Source organism: Lissotriton helveticus, chromosome 4_1 (assembly GCF_964261635.1).
Source record: "Lissotriton helveticus chromosome 4_1, aLisHel1.1, whole genome shotgun sequence".
Lineage (NCBI taxonomy): Eukaryota > Metazoa > Chordata > Amphibia > Caudata > Salamandridae > Lissotriton > Lissotriton helveticus.
The window spans coordinates 719,443,710-719,461,792 of record NC_136063.1 but is presented as its reverse complement, the minus strand read 5'-3'; the positions used below and the strand labels follow the sequence as shown (position 1 = coordinate 719,461,792).

Below are 18,083 nucleotides of genomic sequence, written 5' to 3'. Positions count from 1 at the left end.
GGCCAGCGGAAGAGAACATCCACTTCCCGGAGGTATCCAGCCTTTGGGACTCCCTGTCCAGTGGAGTGGAAGGGAATGCACCGGCATTAACCCTGGAGCCTGAGACCTGGACCACCAAACTCTCCAGAGTGGGGTGCTGTGTGAGGAAATTGGAGTCCCCTGGAGAGGAGGGCAATGGCGGGAGCAATTGCCCTATGTACAGGAGCCCCTGTGCAGGGCTTGGACCAGGTAAGGGCTCCATTAAATGGGCGTAATGGTTCTGTGGAGGCAACTCCCAGATGGAGCACCTCTGTCAAGACATTAATTGTAATTGCCACAGAGGGTAGCGTAAGGTCCAAGGCCGCAGGCACGAGGGCAAAAGAGACACACTCCTCCGTAGCCGTAGTAGGGGGAGGGACCAGGCCAGTGTCTGGGTAAGTGTCCCGTCCACGGGCATCGGCCAGATCCTCGTACAAGTTGTCCTCTGTATCTTCTAACTAGTACCCATTAGGATCTGCAGAACCCCTCCCTTTCTTCCCTCCACTCCAGGCCTATCATACGAATAAGGCACTGGCACTATCACGGGGAGTCTGCCCCCTGTCAGCACCTGAGCCAGACTCGGATGGCACCAGTCTGGCTCTGTGCTGGTCGGGGATGACACCACCATGAGACTTCGGCTGGAGCGTCCGCACTGGAGCAGGCACAGCGCAAGGTCGAGGTGGCTCAACCTGTGCCGCTCTGGATCCATCAATGGATCCAAGGGGCCCGAATGGCACTGGGGGCGAACCAGGCAGCGGGAGACTAGTCGTTGCATAGCCATATAAAATGTGTTTAATTTGGCGGGGACGCTCTGGCTCCCGGAAACTCTAGGACCAAAAAGTCATGCTTGACCATATGACCAAAATGCCCTTGCCGTTGGACCATGCTGCTGGGGCAAGCATGCTTTGCCAATCTGTGACTGATGCCAACATTGCAGCATGAGAAATATCCATAACATGCACTTTGCATGCCAGTACAGTGGACGCAGACTTGGCTCTGGCCGTAATCTACATTTTAAAAATCTGCGTTCTTCTGGAGTCCAAATAATGGAGTTTGTTGTCCTCTTTCTGGGGGCAAAGTAGAGCTAAAATGTTGTTAATGTGATGAGCTATCCAACGTGGAAGGGATTCATAATCTTGGTTAGAAATGGTGCTTTAGTCTTCAGCACCAGTTTGTCTGGAAAGAAGATGGTTTAAAGTGGCTCAACTGACCAAGCTTACCGCTTACTAGTGAGGAGCTCAGGTTATCATTGTATTGTATGATAATTGCATTTATATAGCACTTACTACCCCCGACGTGGCGTCGAAGCGCTTTTTCAGTAAATAGCACGCTACTCCGGAACCCATAAAGGAGTAGTGGTGAATTATTATAGTGAAAATATGAAAGTAATTTGAGTGGTGAATACGTTAGTCAGTTATTTGGATTGAGAAGGATAGTGGAGGGATAGAGAGAGGAAGAAGGTACCCTAAACGTCTTTCAATATATCCATTACCTCCACTCTCTCTTTCATCCCAAACCCCATACGACTACTATGATCCCCAAAATAACCCTTTCAAGACTCTTCCCTTCTCCACCCCTCCCTGCTCAGGACCAAAAAGTCATGCATGACCATACGACCTTATTCTTTTTATTATTCCAATCCCCAAAACAAGCCTTTCTAAACTCTCCCTCGGACTCTTCCCCCTCCATCTCCCTTTTATTCACCCCACCTACCTTTTACTCATCCCAAGCCGCCTCCTACTGCTATGAGCTCCGAAACAAACAAACAAATCTAAATCCTTGCCTTCCATCCCACCACTATCCTTTTCAATCCAAATAACAGACTAACATGTCCACCACTCAAATTATTTTCATATTTCACTATACTAATTCAACAATAGTCCTTTATGGGTTCCGGAGTATCGTGCCACTTGACGAAAAAGCACTTCAACACCTCACCAGGGGGTAGCATGCGCTAAATAAATGCAAACCTTTTTCCCTTCTCTAGCCCTCCACTATTCTTCTCAATCCAAAAAACTGATAAACATATTCACCACACAAATTACTTTCATGATGAGACTGACTATCTTCTTAGTCATGAGAAGTAGAGGAGAGCTGTGCAGTGGCTCAAAAAGGGTTCACATAAGTAAAGTGGGCCCCAAATTAAGGTTCCATTATGGCATTACAAAGGGTTTAAAAGGGGAGATGGAAATTAAACCTTTGAGAAGTCTCATCACAACCCATAACAGATGATTTGAATAAGGACAGTTGGTCTGGTAAACACAAAATAGCTGAAAGGGCAGCCAATAACTTTTAACCATCCCCACTGCAAGTCCTTGCTGGGCAAAAGATGAAACAAATAGCAAGACATCCAATAGCTTGGCCTTCAATGGATCCATATTACAGGTACCACATCAAGCCACATACTTGTCCCAGCTTCCAGCATAAATAGACTTTGCAGCAGGATGCCTGGCTGCAGGGATGACATCCACTATTTTGAGAGGAAGATGGAAAGCAGTCCACTGCTGTAGTTCAACCTCCACAAATGCAGGTTTAAACTGTGCAGGCCTAGGTGCAAGACCCTGCCCTGCTGATGTGACAGAAAATTCTGCTTAAACAGCAGCCAGATTGGAGCACAGATGGTCATGCTGAAGATGTCCCGGGTACCACACTTTACAGGCCTAAACTGGAACCTCTTGGATGACTTGGACCTAGTTGTTTATGATATGTGTAACTCAGGGTAGAAAAGGTATCGCAAGGAAAGTATGAGGAGTCCTGTGCTCTACTCCAGGCAGAATGAGTCTCAGAGAGAGTGCTTTCAGGGAACTCTGGCACACAGTTGACATAGTGTGTTCTCCGTGGTGGCAAAGAGATTGAGCTAGGTTTCTCCCCATGCAAGAAGATGGCATCCCACCGACTCTTGGTGCAACTGCCATTCATGATCCACAAGGCGTTGTCAGCTGAGTTCGCCTGTCCTTGCATTTAAAGATCACACCAGGAGGTGCACGATCAAGGAATAGACCTCCTGACAAAGGACCCAAGACCTCACACTACTTCCCTGTTTGTTGCAATACCACATAGAAGTGGTGCCGTGTGTGAGAATCTGTATCTGTCCCTCCCTGATGCGGGTCAGGAAGGTTTTCAAAGTCAAGTAAATGACCCACAACAGGTTGATGTGGAAAAGGGTCTCCGCCAGAGACCAGAGAACTCTGATCTCCACTTATTTTAAATGACATCCAAGTATCCAGTGCAGCCATGCATTTGTGACCACCGTTAGTTCTTAGTAGTGTACATAGAGGGTTCTACTGCTGGTCCAATGGCAGTCAAGCAGCCACTACTGCAGATTCTTTGCTGTCTCCCCCAACTCCTGGATGGAACCTGACAGGGTCCTTTAATGTTGCAGAGCCAGGGTAGAACACCTGTATCGTCAACAAGCACGTTGCAAGAGACCAATAGCACAAGAAGCCTCACTGCCACCCTCAATGAGACCCAGGACCGAAGCTGAAACATCAGGATCATAGCCAAAATATTCTGGACTCTATGATCCAGAAGGATTACCCAGTAATGGATTGTATACAGTATGGCTCCAATGTAAGGGGGCCTCTGCGTAAGTGTCAAGTGTGACTTTAGCACGTCTATAGTTAATCCTCAACGATGTCTGGAAGTGGTCCACAATTGACTTGCGAACTCGCCTTCAACTTCCTGCCGCAAAATAGACAGCTGGTCCTCCGAAAGCCACTCTGATGGAGGTGGAAGGAGCAGCAGGTCGGTAGGGAATGGCAGGATAAAACCCTATCGGTACAAAAGGGGGTGGTGATGGACGGAGCATCAGAACCAATCAAACACTCACACCCAGTCAAAAGATTTGGGTTTGATCCATCACCGTTCTTTAGCCCACTCTGCCACCCCAGTTCAAACAGGGCTATATGCAAATCAGTCTGACCCTGTGCCTCATGGGAACAGTCCAGCCCGAACTGCCAAGCCATGCCTTCCCTGGACCGGAAACAAGCTTCCGAGGACCGGTTTCTGGCATTCCAGTCGTCTTCAGCCCGGCTTGCTTGAATCCAGTGGCAAAGTGAGTAAGGGACTCACGTCTGAGCATACCCTGCCACTATCTGTAAAATCCACCTGTCAGATTTTATGGGCTGCCACTCATTTAGAAAATTATTGATCCTGCCTCTCACAAGATGGTCATGTATTGTATTGTATTGTAACTGCATTTATATAGCGCTTACTACCCCTGGCGAGGCGTCAAATCGCTTTTTCGGTAAGTAGCACGCTACTCCAGGACCCACAGAGGATTAGTATTGAATTAGTATAGTGAAACATGCAAGTACATTTTAAGTGGTGGATAGGTTAGTCAGTTATTTGGATTTGGAATGATAGCAGAAGGCTAGAAGAGAAAAAAAGGTTTGTATTTATATAGGTTACCCCTGAAGGGGTGTTGATGCACGCTATTCCCGAAGCCCATAAAGGATTAGTGGTGAATTAATACGGTGAAATATGAAGTAATTTCAGTGGTGGATATTAGTCAGTTATTTGGAGTGAGAAGGATAGCGGAGGGATGAAAGGGGAAGAAAGGTTTGCATTCATATAGCACTTGTTACCCCTGATGGGTGTTGAAGCGCTTTTCTGGGGAGTAGCACACCACTACGGAACCCATAAAGGGTTAGTGGTGAATTAGTACAGTTGAATATGGAATTTAAGAAGTGAACATGTTAGTCTGTTAATTTTGGTTGAAAAGGATAGCGGAGGGATAAAAGAGTGAAAGATGTTGGGGTTTTTTGCAGTAGGAGGAGGCTTTTGGATGAGTAAAAATTAGTTTTGGAGGGGAGGAGTCAGGGGAAGAGTTTAGAAAGGTTTGTTTTACAGGATGGTATAGTAAAAGAGGTGTCAGATGATGCAAGGAGTGGTAGAGTAGGAGAGAGTGTAGAAAAGGTTATTTTGGGGATCATAGTAGTGGGTATGGGGTTTGGGATAAATGAGAGTGGATGTAGAGTATATATTGATAGATATATAGGATGAGAGATAGGGTAGTGCATTGGAAAGAGTAGTATAAAGATGTTTGAGATGAGTCAGGAGGTGGGGCTAGAAGATATATTGAGCAAAGTATAGGCTGAGGAATAGGGTAGTGCATTGGAAATACTAAATTAGAAGAAATTGATAAATATATAGATCCATAAGTTTGTGGACGTGGATGGTGTGGGCTGGGTATTGCTAAATGGGTTAATGGGTACCATTTCTGGCAATGGCTAGTTTCGAACAGGCTCAAACATGCAACAGCCCTTGTCCGCTCCGCCCTTAGCCTCGACGCTCAGGCTGAGACGCCCTAACCCTTGCCTTTTATAGCCCTAGTAATCAGGTGACCCCTTCAGCCAATAGGAACCCTAGCCCTAACACTATCCAATCACAACACTAGCCCTAAAATCTAGAACAAATATGAAACCAGGACATTACAGTCAATCTTAGCCCTAGTCCATGCACCCAAAAACCCTGTCCAATAGAGGCCCTAGCCCTACCAGTAGTCCCAACCCAAGTCCTAGCAACCAATAGAACAGGAAGCCCTAGTCCCTACTTCCAATAGAAGGCTAACCCTACTCTTAGTCCCACAACTAGTCCAGCAACCAATCACACCAGAAGCCCTAATCGCTACTTCCACTTAAAGGTCTAACCCTAGCCCTAGTCCCACCCTATTCCCAACAACCAATAACATAGCAAGCCCTAATCCCTACTTCCAATAGAAATCCTATCCCTAGCCCCAACCCTACATTGATTGAATCACAGATCCAGAAACCAAACAGAACCCTCAAATACCCGACCAATGAGGACACTAACCCTAATCCAATAGAAACACCAGATACAACCACCAATCAGTGTACACATGTACCAACCACTAGCAGACCATATAAGGTCATAGCGACCTCAGACAAGGTTTGCTGGCCAGGGAGTTGGAAGCTGCTTCTCCTGTTCAGAATCTCCTAGGAGACAGACAGGTTCAATCCACACTTAGGACTTCTGCAGGTAAAGGCCTCACTAACTTGAACTCTAACAATACTGCTTGAATAAAACTTTACTTCCTCTCCTGGCCAAAAAAAGAAGTGCACAGTCCCTAGTAAACACAGTTTAAAGAGCTCACTAAAGGCAAATTAAAGGGTCTTGGAAGCTGCAGCCGCAGGGGCGGGTGACCGAGGTTCGCTGTCCCTGTAAGTCTGGATGCTGCTCATTGGATCCCCCACCTTGACCCCAAAAGTACTGGGGTGCCTGCTGTTGGGGTGGTGGGCCTTGGCATGGTCTGTAATCAAAACCATAGGCAATGTCTCAAAGGGGGCAAAACTGTTTAGGATGCCTTGTGGGCATGGACAGACTAAGCAAGAGCACTGTGTCATTACTTTGTTTAAAGCATTCAGAGGACGGAGTATGCCTTCTGGCCAAAGAGGGGAGACCCGTTAAAAAGGCATATCATTAAGAGACACCTGACTTCATCCACGAAGCCCATGGATCTCATTAAAGAGTGGCACTGGAGTAACATGCTAGTCATGACTGCCCTGCCAAAACAGTTGGTCGGGTCAAGGCTTGACTGTATGACATATTTGGCCTTATCTTGGCTATTCTGAATGGTCTGCCCCAAGTTGGTGCACAATTCTAGGACCACTGCCAAGATCTCTGAGACCGAGTCCCATAATGTGTGGAGTATCTGCCCAGAAAATAGCTGGCGTTTGCTGACCGGAGGGCAAGGGTAGGGGAAAAGAACGCTAATTTTACCGAATACCAAAAGAAAGGAGTTTGGATTGATCGTGCTAGTGGAGGCCTGAACCCCAAAGCTATTTGCAATAGGGTGGTATGTCCAAAAAGCAGGGTTGTTAGGAGCAGGTCTGTAGCATAATGCTAGCTGTTATTTACAGGAGGGCAGGAACAAGGCTTAGCCAGGTGCCTATGAGGGTACCAGTCAGAGGTTCACTGAATGCAGCAAGGGCTCAGGCTGCAGAACCTCAGTGAGTACACTGGTTCTGACCTTCACAGACGGCAATTGTAAGTACAGGAATTCAAATTCCCATCTGCTGACCACAGCAACTAGTCTGTCTCTTCCACTCAGGGACCAGGGTGGGGGGGAAGGGGGGGGGGGGGGGGGGGACTACCCAGTCTCATGTCAGGGGAAATGTCCACTCCACATGCCTCCTGTAAGTTCAAACAGAACTTGTTGTCATAATATTTCGGAAGAACTTCATCCCCATCTCCCAAGGCTGGCTGGGTTTGATCAGAATTTCATCCAAAACGTTTTTGGGAACTACAGAGGAAGGCTCTTAAGGCAGGGACATTTATTTTGTCTAAGTCAGACTCAACAGGGGCCAGTTGCATTGGGAAAGGTCATGGATGTGAGATCGGTCGCGGGCGAGACTAGTTCCACTACGAGTCGACAAGACAATAGGTTCAGGGTCCTCTTCCAGCATTAGAAGAGCCAGTGCCCGAGTTAACATGTCACAAATCAGTGTAGATAGTGGTGCCAAACATAGACCTGGATCAGGAGTCAAGAGTTGAACCCGAAGTATGTTCAGGAGGTAAAGACTACATAGAGGGCAGACCAGCCAACGGTTATGTGACTGGAGGCCTCCGCAAATCTGTGGGGCTCAAAGATTCACCAGAGGGAGCCGGCAAGGTGCCACATGTTCACCACATGTTCACCACATGGCCTCCTTGAATGTCTCAATCTGTTGTGGCATCATCAATTACCTCGGAAATTCAGGGTGCCTCAGGGATCACCTATGAAATAGATTCCTTAGCAGAGGAGCACGCGGACATCCACGCATCTTCTCAGAAGGTGAGTGACGAGGCTGGGACAAGGCCTAGTTGGACTTCTTATGATTCTTTTTGGCCTTTCCCATCCACTAAGACTTAGACAGCGACAAAGACCTGTCGGTTAATTGGCCCAGAGAGCACAAACTGGTGTGCGCTCTCAACCTCGAGCGAGGACAGGAGTTACCGAGTTCCTGCATTGTTCGGCGACATACAGCTTGGCTTCAAATGCTTAAGGGCGCACTTTTGGAACAACCTGGAGTCGCGGTCCAAAATAAAACACCAGAGACCTACTTGAGGGTCACAGGCATCTTGCTTGCGAACATCCCTACAAGGCTTAAACCATGAAGTTTTTGGAAGGGGCTTGTTCCCTTGCACACTGAAAAAATAATTTTGCAAAAACAACTCTTCAACTGACAAGAAAAAAGTTAGGAGTTTGCTCTATTTCCACGTACAAAGGCACAGAAAGAAAGGAACTGCTGTCAGGAGTTTGGATTGAGTTTATGGAGCTTGAGCCACCACTTCTGGAGTTGAATGGGTTGATGCAGAGGCGCAAAATGCCACCTGTGGGCACACAGGGCTATGCTGACAAATCTTCAGGTACGTGCAAATATTTCAAAGGTAAGGAATCTGCGGTTAAAGCATCCATCAGAACAAGCATTGGTAATGCATCGGTTTTGCCTATGTATTGAGTAAAGAGCTGTTGTCATCAATCATCGTCCAGGAAATCAAAAGAGCTCCCTGACAGGTAATACGAGAGTGGAAAGGATGTGGTGCTGCAGCCAGAGCTGCGGACTTGAGAGCTGTGCAGGCGAAACCTAAAAACGATAGAACATTATAGTACTTTTCAGTATGAATTTTATTGATAACAATTTGCATTGTTTGTATGTTTTGTACGCCTACTTTAACGGTTGCATGTGATTTCATATAAAAACTATTTCAAGTAAATACCTTTACTGAGAAAACATTTCACCTAAACTGTTTAATGGAAATTTTCACAATGAATGGCATTTACCAGTTCATAGAAACCAATTCCTATAATGTTTTTATGTTCGAAATTTGCTTTTTGCATGCTTATTTTTAAAAGTGTAACTAAGATCAGTGCTGGTCTTGCAGTCAGAAACAGTTTTGTCTGAGGTATTTATTTCAATGCTTTACTTTAGGTGACATAATTTCAGATTTATATCTTTTATACTGTGAAACATTTACTTCAGATGCTGTTAATTCGCTGACTCCTCACCATTCCTAAAAGCCATCCAACCCAAACTCCTCACAACCCTAAACACCATCAATCCTTGCCCCCTAAAAATCCCTCACCACACTTAAACTGCACCAATTCCTGAATCCTAAAAGCCCTTAATACCCCTAAGCTCCACCCATCCCCGCAACCTAAAAACCCCTCAATACACTCATTCCGACCCCTAAACTACACACATATCTGAACCCTAAAAGGCCTTTATACCTATACACCCTACACATCCCGTATCCCTTAAAACCCCCACCACACCCAAACTCTACCCATTCCAGAACCCGAAAAAAAGTCACTTCCCCTTAAACATCACCCACCCATGACTCCCAAAAAACTCACCACCTCTAAAGTCTACCCATCCCGGAGTCCTTATAACTCCTTAACCACCCTAAACTCCACCCAAACCTGAACTCTTAACACTCTTCACGATCCCTAACCTCTACCATCACTGAACTCCAAAATCCTTCAACACCCCTACACTCCACCTATCCCTGAACCCTACAATAACCTACACCCTTAAACTCCACTCATCCGTGAACCCTAAAAATCCATCAGCACCCCAAACTCCACCCATTTTATGGCACCTAAAGAAACCCATCCCATCCCTGAACCTTAAAACCCCAGTTCTGTGCTCAAAATCCACCCATTTCCGATCCACTTAACCCCTAAACCTTATATATCCCTGAACCAAAAAACTCCTCACTAGGCCTAAACTCCACCCAATTTTTATGTAATTTGGTATTTTTACATAAAGTTATATTTCCTTTCTATTGGTTTCTTTACTTTTCAACTTCTTTGTATTTTCTTTAAATCGATTTTCCATGATTTGGTTTCCTCTACTGTGGTTTCCCAGTTTTAATTTTCTCATTAATTCACATGCATCATACTTTAGCTCAACAATACAATTTTGAGGGTGATGATAGAAAACTTCAATAAGTTTAGCCAAAGGCCATTAACGTCACATAAGTATTCAGAACAGAACGAATGAGATGGACACCCACCACCAAGTGATGCAAGCTATTGATTTTATAATAAAAACACATACATACCTGGTCATTGAGCTGCCGTATAGTTTTTTCTATATGTGGTAAAAGACCTCTGAATGTGAACTCCTGGATGAACTGTCTAATTCGATCATGGTCAGAGAGGGCTAAGCATCCCCCATGAGGGGTACAAGCATTTAACTTTTTCACCTCATTCATTAAGACAGGAGGTTTCACACCTTCTAAAACATCAAAATTTTCAGTGGAATCCACAAGGTGATCCATTTGAAGTGGGTGATTCTTAAAATTATTTGGAAAACCATCTGCAAAGAAAACAAAAAATCAAACCTTTAAAAAAACAATACTTCGCAATTAGAGTACCATTGAATACATTGGCTACTCGAATTAGAAAAATCCACACTATAAATACAATACCAAACCTCACATAAGCAAATAAACCTTAAATTATTATAGTTTTCGAAATAATTTTCTAAAGTTAGAATAGGACGAGTAGGATCACACCTTAATTCTTCATGTTTACATTAAAATCTCCACAACGGTCTGGTTGGATACACCATAGGTTCCTTATAACACTCGCAAAGAATACTTAATGTTGGATTGACTTTGCTCTATGGCTTTCTAAAGGGGACTGGCAGCTCAAATGCAAGGAAGGAGAGCAGTCTGTCACTTTCCACTAATATAGCTGAATTCTTGAAAACATGTTTAAGGTTCACTGGCTTCTGTTGAACATGGTTCAAGGAGTCACTGAAGAGAGGGGCCACTGGGCTCCAATTGTGTCAACGCTACTTGTCCAGGGACCTTACCTACTAATGAACTAATGACTGATCACCAAGTATATCTTTTTAGCACTTGAGTTTCAGGGTAGCGTAGCAGAGCAGTTCAAGGATTATTCAGGGGTACAGTGGTGTGGGGTTACAGATTCAGAACTCAGACCAAGTTCAGTAACACATAAGCAATCAATGAAGCGAAATGCTACACATTAGATAACAGACTAAAATAATTACAGTTAAAGAAGGGAAAAGAAAAGTTTCTTGTTAATGTCGGTCAAACACTTCTATACGGCAAGATGCATTTTGTGCTTCTGTGCAAACAGGCTCCACTCAGACTCACTTCAAGCTTGTGCTTATTCGGTCCCAGTGCACTTTGGACTTGTGGTTCGCTTGGCTAAGGCAAGAGGACATATCTTCAGTAGCAACCTCTTGTGTGGACTCTGGACTGCCCAACTACCTTCTAGACCTTGCATGTGCCAGTCTCTTTAAGTTTCTAAAACTCTGATCTCACTGGTTCATTAATGAGGGGGCACATCTCGTTCTACGCATGCATATGTGCTCTGCCAGCCCCACCGCTCAACTGCACATGCATGAAAGCCGCTCAAATTAGAATGGCTTGCCAACACAGGATAGTGAAGATTAACATGACTCCAGCGATGCTTGGGGAATGCTGTCCACTGGTCTTCTGCTCTTCAGGTCATAGGCAGAATGAATCCTGCACAGCCTGCCAGGAACTTATCTGGGCACAACAACAAATTACCATCCAATACCAGATCGTGGTGGCAATACAGTTCAATTATGAATGGAAGATTGGACAGGTCCATGGGTCTGTGTCTAGGTGCTGGGTTCTCCAGTAAACAAAGTAAACACAAGAAGATGATGGACGGACTGCTGAAACTTTTCATACACTCACAACCAGTCACAGATCTGGGTTGAATCCATCACCATTGTTCTGCTCACTAAGCCACCCCAGTTTGGACCCAGCCATATGCAAAAACAGCCTTGACCCTGCTCCCCATGGGAACAGTCCAGCCCTCATATCCGGTCCAGGGAGGACCTGGCCTGGCCGTTCCAACTGGACTTTTCCCATGAGGAGTAGGGTCAAGACTGATGTGCCTATGGCTGGTTCCAAACTGTGGCGGCATAGTGAGCAAAAGAACAGTGGATCAAACCCAGATGTCTTGACTGCAAGTGAGTGGTTGAAAAGTTTCAGCACTCCATCCATCATCTGTTGTGGTCTCTAATAGTCATGCCACACGTTAATTCAAATTGACAGCGAACACAGGATAATTGAAGCCCAATAAAGCCAAGTGGATGAAAGCAAGCACCTGCCTGGACTCCCTCTCGAGTGGTCTCACAGACACAAAGGTGGAACTCTGCTATACTGGGAGAAAAGGCACACTAGCTGGAAAATGGACAGCTGAGGCTCACCATATCTTTGGACCTCAGCTATGGCATGAGGCCCTATAATGAAGTCCAATCCACTATAATGCACTGGTAAAATGGTTTGAGCTGTAACTTCCAGTGCCACCTTTTAAAATAAGGACATCTGTTGTATTCAGGTGGGATAAGAGGTTCTGAGCAGGTCGTACATGAACATGTACACTTGTGTGAATATGTGTAAGGTGAGAAAGGAATATTGTTGTCCGACACATCCTAGCACCTGTGCACAAACGGTGCTGATACAGATTGGCCCAGATTACAGTTGTATGATCCAAATGGGAGTCATAGAGCAACTAGACCATCCCTCCTGATAAGGTGTAGCATGTAATGTTTTCACTTTATATGTGAAATTGTGACTGGTATGCATCTCCAGATCCATGTTTCATATGTCGTCACTGCACTGTATAGAAATATTAGAAGGAAAAGGAATCCAAATATGCCAGTTTTGATACATATTGATTCCTATACATACTTTATGACTTGGCTTATTTCTGGCCTATTTCTCTGCACCAGTCATTAGTAAGATTGGTGCTTTGATATGACTTTCTCTGCAAGTTGATTACTGTGCCAAACCAGTTAGCAGATCAAAGACTCCTGGAAACTACAGGATAATTACAGGAGGATTAAGCAACTCCTCCAAGAGGAAATGGGTGGGTTAGAATCTCCACAGCCATCATCCTACACTTACATGCTAATCTAGTAGTTGAATTTTCCCACAGCGCAATAACTGTAAGGCCCAGTCTTTTGTGTCTGCATTTCATCGGTGGGAGTCTTATGTGCTTAGGAAGGAGCTGGTAGGCCAGGGTGGAAGGAGATTGACTCAGAAGGTGATGCCTCAGATTCGGAAATAGTTGTCATCTTTACTCGCGCCAATCATATAGTATAGGGGTGGGACAGGCAGTGGGCTCCTTCCTGCTAGGAACTAAGGGGTAGAAGGTTGCTGTGGCACCGCTACATTGAGTGGGTGCCCATACAATCTCAGGAAACTCCACCACTCTCTTTAGGTTAACGTAGAGTATCAGAAATCGGAGATGAATCCTGGAAGACTAGAGGAAGGACCAACTTGGCAGATAAAACCATGTCAGGAGTCTGGAGTATGTGGACACTCTCCATGGTTACTCATATTCGCTGTCTTACTCCCTCTCAGAACTAGTAGAAGTTGGACTTACTGGGACCCTGAGGGAGGGTGTCCCCCTGGACCTGGTCTGGTCCTGTTTTGGTTCTGCAGACTCTTATAGTTATGCACAGCTAGCCTGCCAGCGGCAGAAGGCCCACCTAGCCTAGAAGCACAGGCAGGATTAGTGATCTGTGGGTAAGACCATGAGACTGCTGCCAGTAATTCCCCAGGTCAGGAGAGCAGGACCAGGCCCCTACTACTGAGCTGCTTTTAAGGAGAAAGCCATAGAGGATTAAAAGACTGCAGGAAATCCTTAATCTGTTATAGGGGAGGAGGGCCCTAGAGACTGTCCCAGAGGCAAGAACATGCACCACCAAACCCAAACCACCAGCTAGAAACTGTCCATAAGATTTTGAGATTACTGGCAAACGGAGAAAGCTTGTGCGCGACATTTCAATATGCCACTCGTGGCCTAGCGCCCAGGGTAACCTCAGACTCACTAATATCCTTAGGGCAAATGTTCGAAGGCTTAATAGGCTACCTGGAAGACTTGGATCTCTTTACAGATAGTGCCACAAGCCTGTGAATATTTAAAATAAATATCCCTGTTCAAGAGGTGGGGTCACTGCCCAGACGTTTTCTCCGTATCCCATGGAACCCATGGACCTTTCCACACGGCATTGCAATTGGAACATCAGCTGAGCATGAAAAACACATTTACTCTTCTGAGATACAGAATAGCAGGAACCAGAAGAGTAGAAGAAGTATCAGTCTTCTACACACGCCAGGTAGCAGAGTGCCAGGATAAGGAAAAGTATGGTATGGTCCAAGCAGTGCTGCAGTATTCTTAGAAGAAGGTGCATATGGGGGCCACATGAAGGTCAGAAGCACATGAGCTGTAAAATATAACATTGGCTACTGCGGGAAGTGGGTGTCACACCCCATAAGCACTGGCAGTAAGGAGAAAAGAAAAATGTGCATAATTTAACATAGGTACCATTCGAGGGATAGGTGCAACCACACATTAGTAAATTTTGTCTGTGGGCTGACTAGGTGCAGCAGAATTCCACATAGTGCACACGGCACAGAAAGAAATTTGCATCCACAAGTCTCTTGTAAGGGTGCAGTTGGTGTCCAGGAAGGGGATGGGGCATGGCCTGAGCTTCGGACCCCAGAGGGCAATTCATCGCCATCTACTGCATCGGAGCTGGCATGGTGTACCATTCCAGATACCTTAAACACCCTACTACACTTGTTCTCTGCCTGGACGCGGTAGATGCCCACGAGACTCACTTAGGCATTGCTGACCGAGCCATTGTCGGACAACCGATGTGGAGGCACTGCCATCTGGGAAGCAGACCCTGGGGGGGGTGGGGGCATCAGCCCATCAGCCCTGTAGACCGAGCCCTGTACGGTGAAAGCTCCCCCACCCCAGTGATAATGGTCTGCGGAGGGGAGCGAGAGGCAGGCCTGGCGGTGACCCTGGGGGAAAGCGGCCGCATTGAGCTGACGACCGAGATCTTTATCCTACCTGTAGAGGTAAGAGCGCCGGCGGGCTTATGATGATGCCGGCCTCATCCTGCACCGTTTGATGACTTGGAGGCCTTCAGAGGTGGACTAGTGGCTGGTTGCTGCCTTACAGTAATGCAGATGCTGGGGACACACGATCATCGTGCCTGAAGACTCACAGACAAGTGGCGGCCCCAACCCCCTATGGCGAGGTGGAGACTGCTGCAGCTACATCACTATTTGGACCCTGCGTCTTCTTTTTGCTCGTCGCTTGCTGGCCTTACCCCCGGGCTGCTTTGGTAGGACCGAGAGGTTTACAGCCAGAACCTGGGACGGTGATTACAACGGGATGGCTCAGAGAGAGCCCTGGAGAGCTGAGTGGTTCGCACTGGAGGCGAGCATGGGGGGTGAGGAGAGATCAGGTGGATGTTGTTAGCTCCAGTTAGTGTGCTTCTGCAATTCATTCTCCTCCTGGGTGAACCGTGGTGCACTTTATATTTTGGACCACCTGAAGAAGCCTGCCATGGATATGGTGGTTTAAACCCCGGAAAGGCGACCTCCACCCTCAGACATAAAGACCCTCTGCTGCTGTGCTTTACTGCGGACGGAGTCTGGGGTCTCCAGGCCCGTTGTTGCAGCCTCCTGCAAACTGGGTATCGTGACCAAAGCCCCCCCCCGAGTGAGGAATGAGACTCCCTTCTTCCACCCCTGGGTATACCTGCATTCCAATTAGAGAACACTTGTTACACCTTCCCGGAGAGGCTCTTTCTTTAAAGCTTGGGGACCACACCACCATGTCCTCTGTCAATTGCGTCCAATAATGCACCTAGGGGACCAATGTTCCATGCCTGGAGCCCCCCCTCATGTTTTCCAACATGCCTTAGCCTACTCTTTCCTCTTGGATACTGCATTTGAACTCTTGACCTGCAGCGGCACAGACATTCTGCCATATCCTTAGCTCCCTGCAATGCCCGGTGTCAGATCCAAGATCTTGTACTGCAGCTAAAGACCTACCAGTCACCTCCCTATGGAGTAAAGAGAATATTCTGTCAATGGAGCCCGCAACAACTGGAACCGAGTTCTCTTTGGAGACAACACCATCTGCTCCCCTTACCCAAGCATTTATGGATAACTTTATCCAGGAATTTCGTACGGAGATTGCGCTCCCTCAAGTCTGAATTAAAGTCCCTGCGTACATGAGATTCTGAGAGATGTGAAAAAGGTTGGTGAACGAGTCAACGAAATGGAACAAACACTGGACTCCTGCACAGAAGGCATCGATGCCCTGTGGCATCGGATGGTGACCCTAGAAGACCAGCAAATCAACCTCCAGCTAAAGTAGGAAGATACTGAAAATCACAGCCAGAGAAACAATATTTGTATCAAAGGCGTCCCAGAGAGCATGGAGGGCTGAGATATTATGGCCTTTTCACCAGATCTCCTCTACGCCATCCTAGGGGACCCGGAAGTCTCTCCCACTGCACTGGACAGGGCACATCGAGTGGCTGGAATCCCAGGTCGTCCGGACTTTCCTCCTGACATCCTCACACAAGTGCACTACTTTGTTGAGAAAGAGACATTACTGCAGGCTTCTCGGAAGAAGGCAGACCTGGTATACAAGTGCCAAACCATCCAGTTGTTTGAGGGCCTTGCACCTACCACCCTCCGACATAGCAGGCAATTCCGGCCCGTCACTAGCAAGCTCGACATCCGTTACCAATGGGGACACCCCTTTGCTATTATGTTTGAATGGGAGGGCAAACGCAAAACTAAAGGATCGCTGAGGGAAGCCCTGCGCCTTTTGAACAATCAGCAGCTTCTGGGGAGACCACACAACCTTCTCCTAGCTCTCCTGTCTACAGAGAGTTGTGTCCCACGTGGACTACTATGGCTCCTAAAAACGCTTCAAAACACAACAGGGATCTTCTGTCTTGTGAAGCCATGAGAGACATTCAACATCTTCACAACCTGGAGAAGACCTATACCCCTCCTCCTCCGACATAGGAGTCAAACTGAAACGCAGAACCGTACGAATCCACAGAGGTTTGTTGCTGCCTTACGTTACCTCTCCCTTCATTAACAGGTCATGTGTTTAATAGACATGCCACTGCTGGGCGCCTTCATCGATGAGCCTTCTGTGTTCCTGGATGGGACATAGCTGGACCTCACCTGGAATGGGCGCGTCATAGCCTGCACTGCTCTATCTTATTCCCCTTGCACCTTCCCTGCAGTCACCGATTTAGATAAAATGACATATTGCTGGCTCTGACAATTATGGACCCTGGGGTCTGGATGGCCTTGGGAACCCAGCTGCCATCGACCTGTCCCACGGTTTTAGACTTCTGGGCAGTGACATCCCCTGTATGGCTGGCACTGTTTTGCGTAGGCTCTTCCTAATTCTGGGTAAACTGTTTTGGCCTGGTTGGCCTCCGACTCTTGTTCACTTTAACGCACATTTTTCTTTCTTTAGATTACTGGGTATCCCTGGGGACCATCCTCTCTACCCACCTTTATACTTACCTCAGCATACACACCACATGCTCTTCAGACACACTGTACATGGCTTGGCTCTCCCACTTGATCACTCCCTGATTTCTGCTGGGATGGTGGGCCGACTAGGGGCCACTTCTTGCACACTCACTACCTCTTGCTGCCCCACTGACACTCTACATGTCCGCAATATGGGCAAATTTTTTATTTCACACCTATGACCACCAACTCTGTGGTTAAACTCCTTATCTTCAATGTGCAAGGACTCAACGCGCCAAAAAAGACAAAAATGATATGGCGATATCTACATCAGCAGAACGCTGATGTTAGTTTTCTCCAAGAGACCAGTCTACTCCGACAAAACACTCCTCGCATGGCACACACTATCCCCCTCCGCTATTGGGCATATGCCTCCACCACAAAAGCTGGAGTTGCGGTCCTTTGTAAGGCCTCTTTCTGTTGTGGGATCTTGCAGGTTTTTTGAGACAGAGAAGGTCGGTATTTGAAACGAACGGTACAACACACACCTGAAGGGTCTCCCCTGGGCAACACCCCAGGCCTGGTGGTCTTTTAATCAAAATTTCTACCCCAACTACTGGAGCATCTACTGTTAAACACTTTTACAGCCACTTCGAGTCTTACTCCCACTAGTTCAGAGGCCGAAATTACGTTAATTCCGAAACCAGGCAAGGACTCCTCCTCTTGCGCCTTTT

General features: G+C 46.7%; 1 protein-coding gene across 4 annotated transcripts in view; it reads right to left on the bottom strand.

Moving 5' to 3' along the window:
• TRAPPC8 (trafficking protein particle complex subunit 8) overlaps positions 1 to 18,083 on the bottom strand; it is a 1,467,367-nt gene that overhangs the window by 919,063 nt on the left and 530,221 nt on the right. For all 4 annotated transcript variants that reach the window (XM_078687367.1, XM_078687364.1, XM_078687365.1 and 1 more), the window contains one exon: positions 10,087 to 10,343. In XM_078687367.1, coding sequence (XP_078543493.1) covers positions 10,087 to 10,343 — 257 coding nt within the window. The remainder of the gene's footprint in view (positions 1 to 10,086; positions 10,344 to 18,083) is intronic.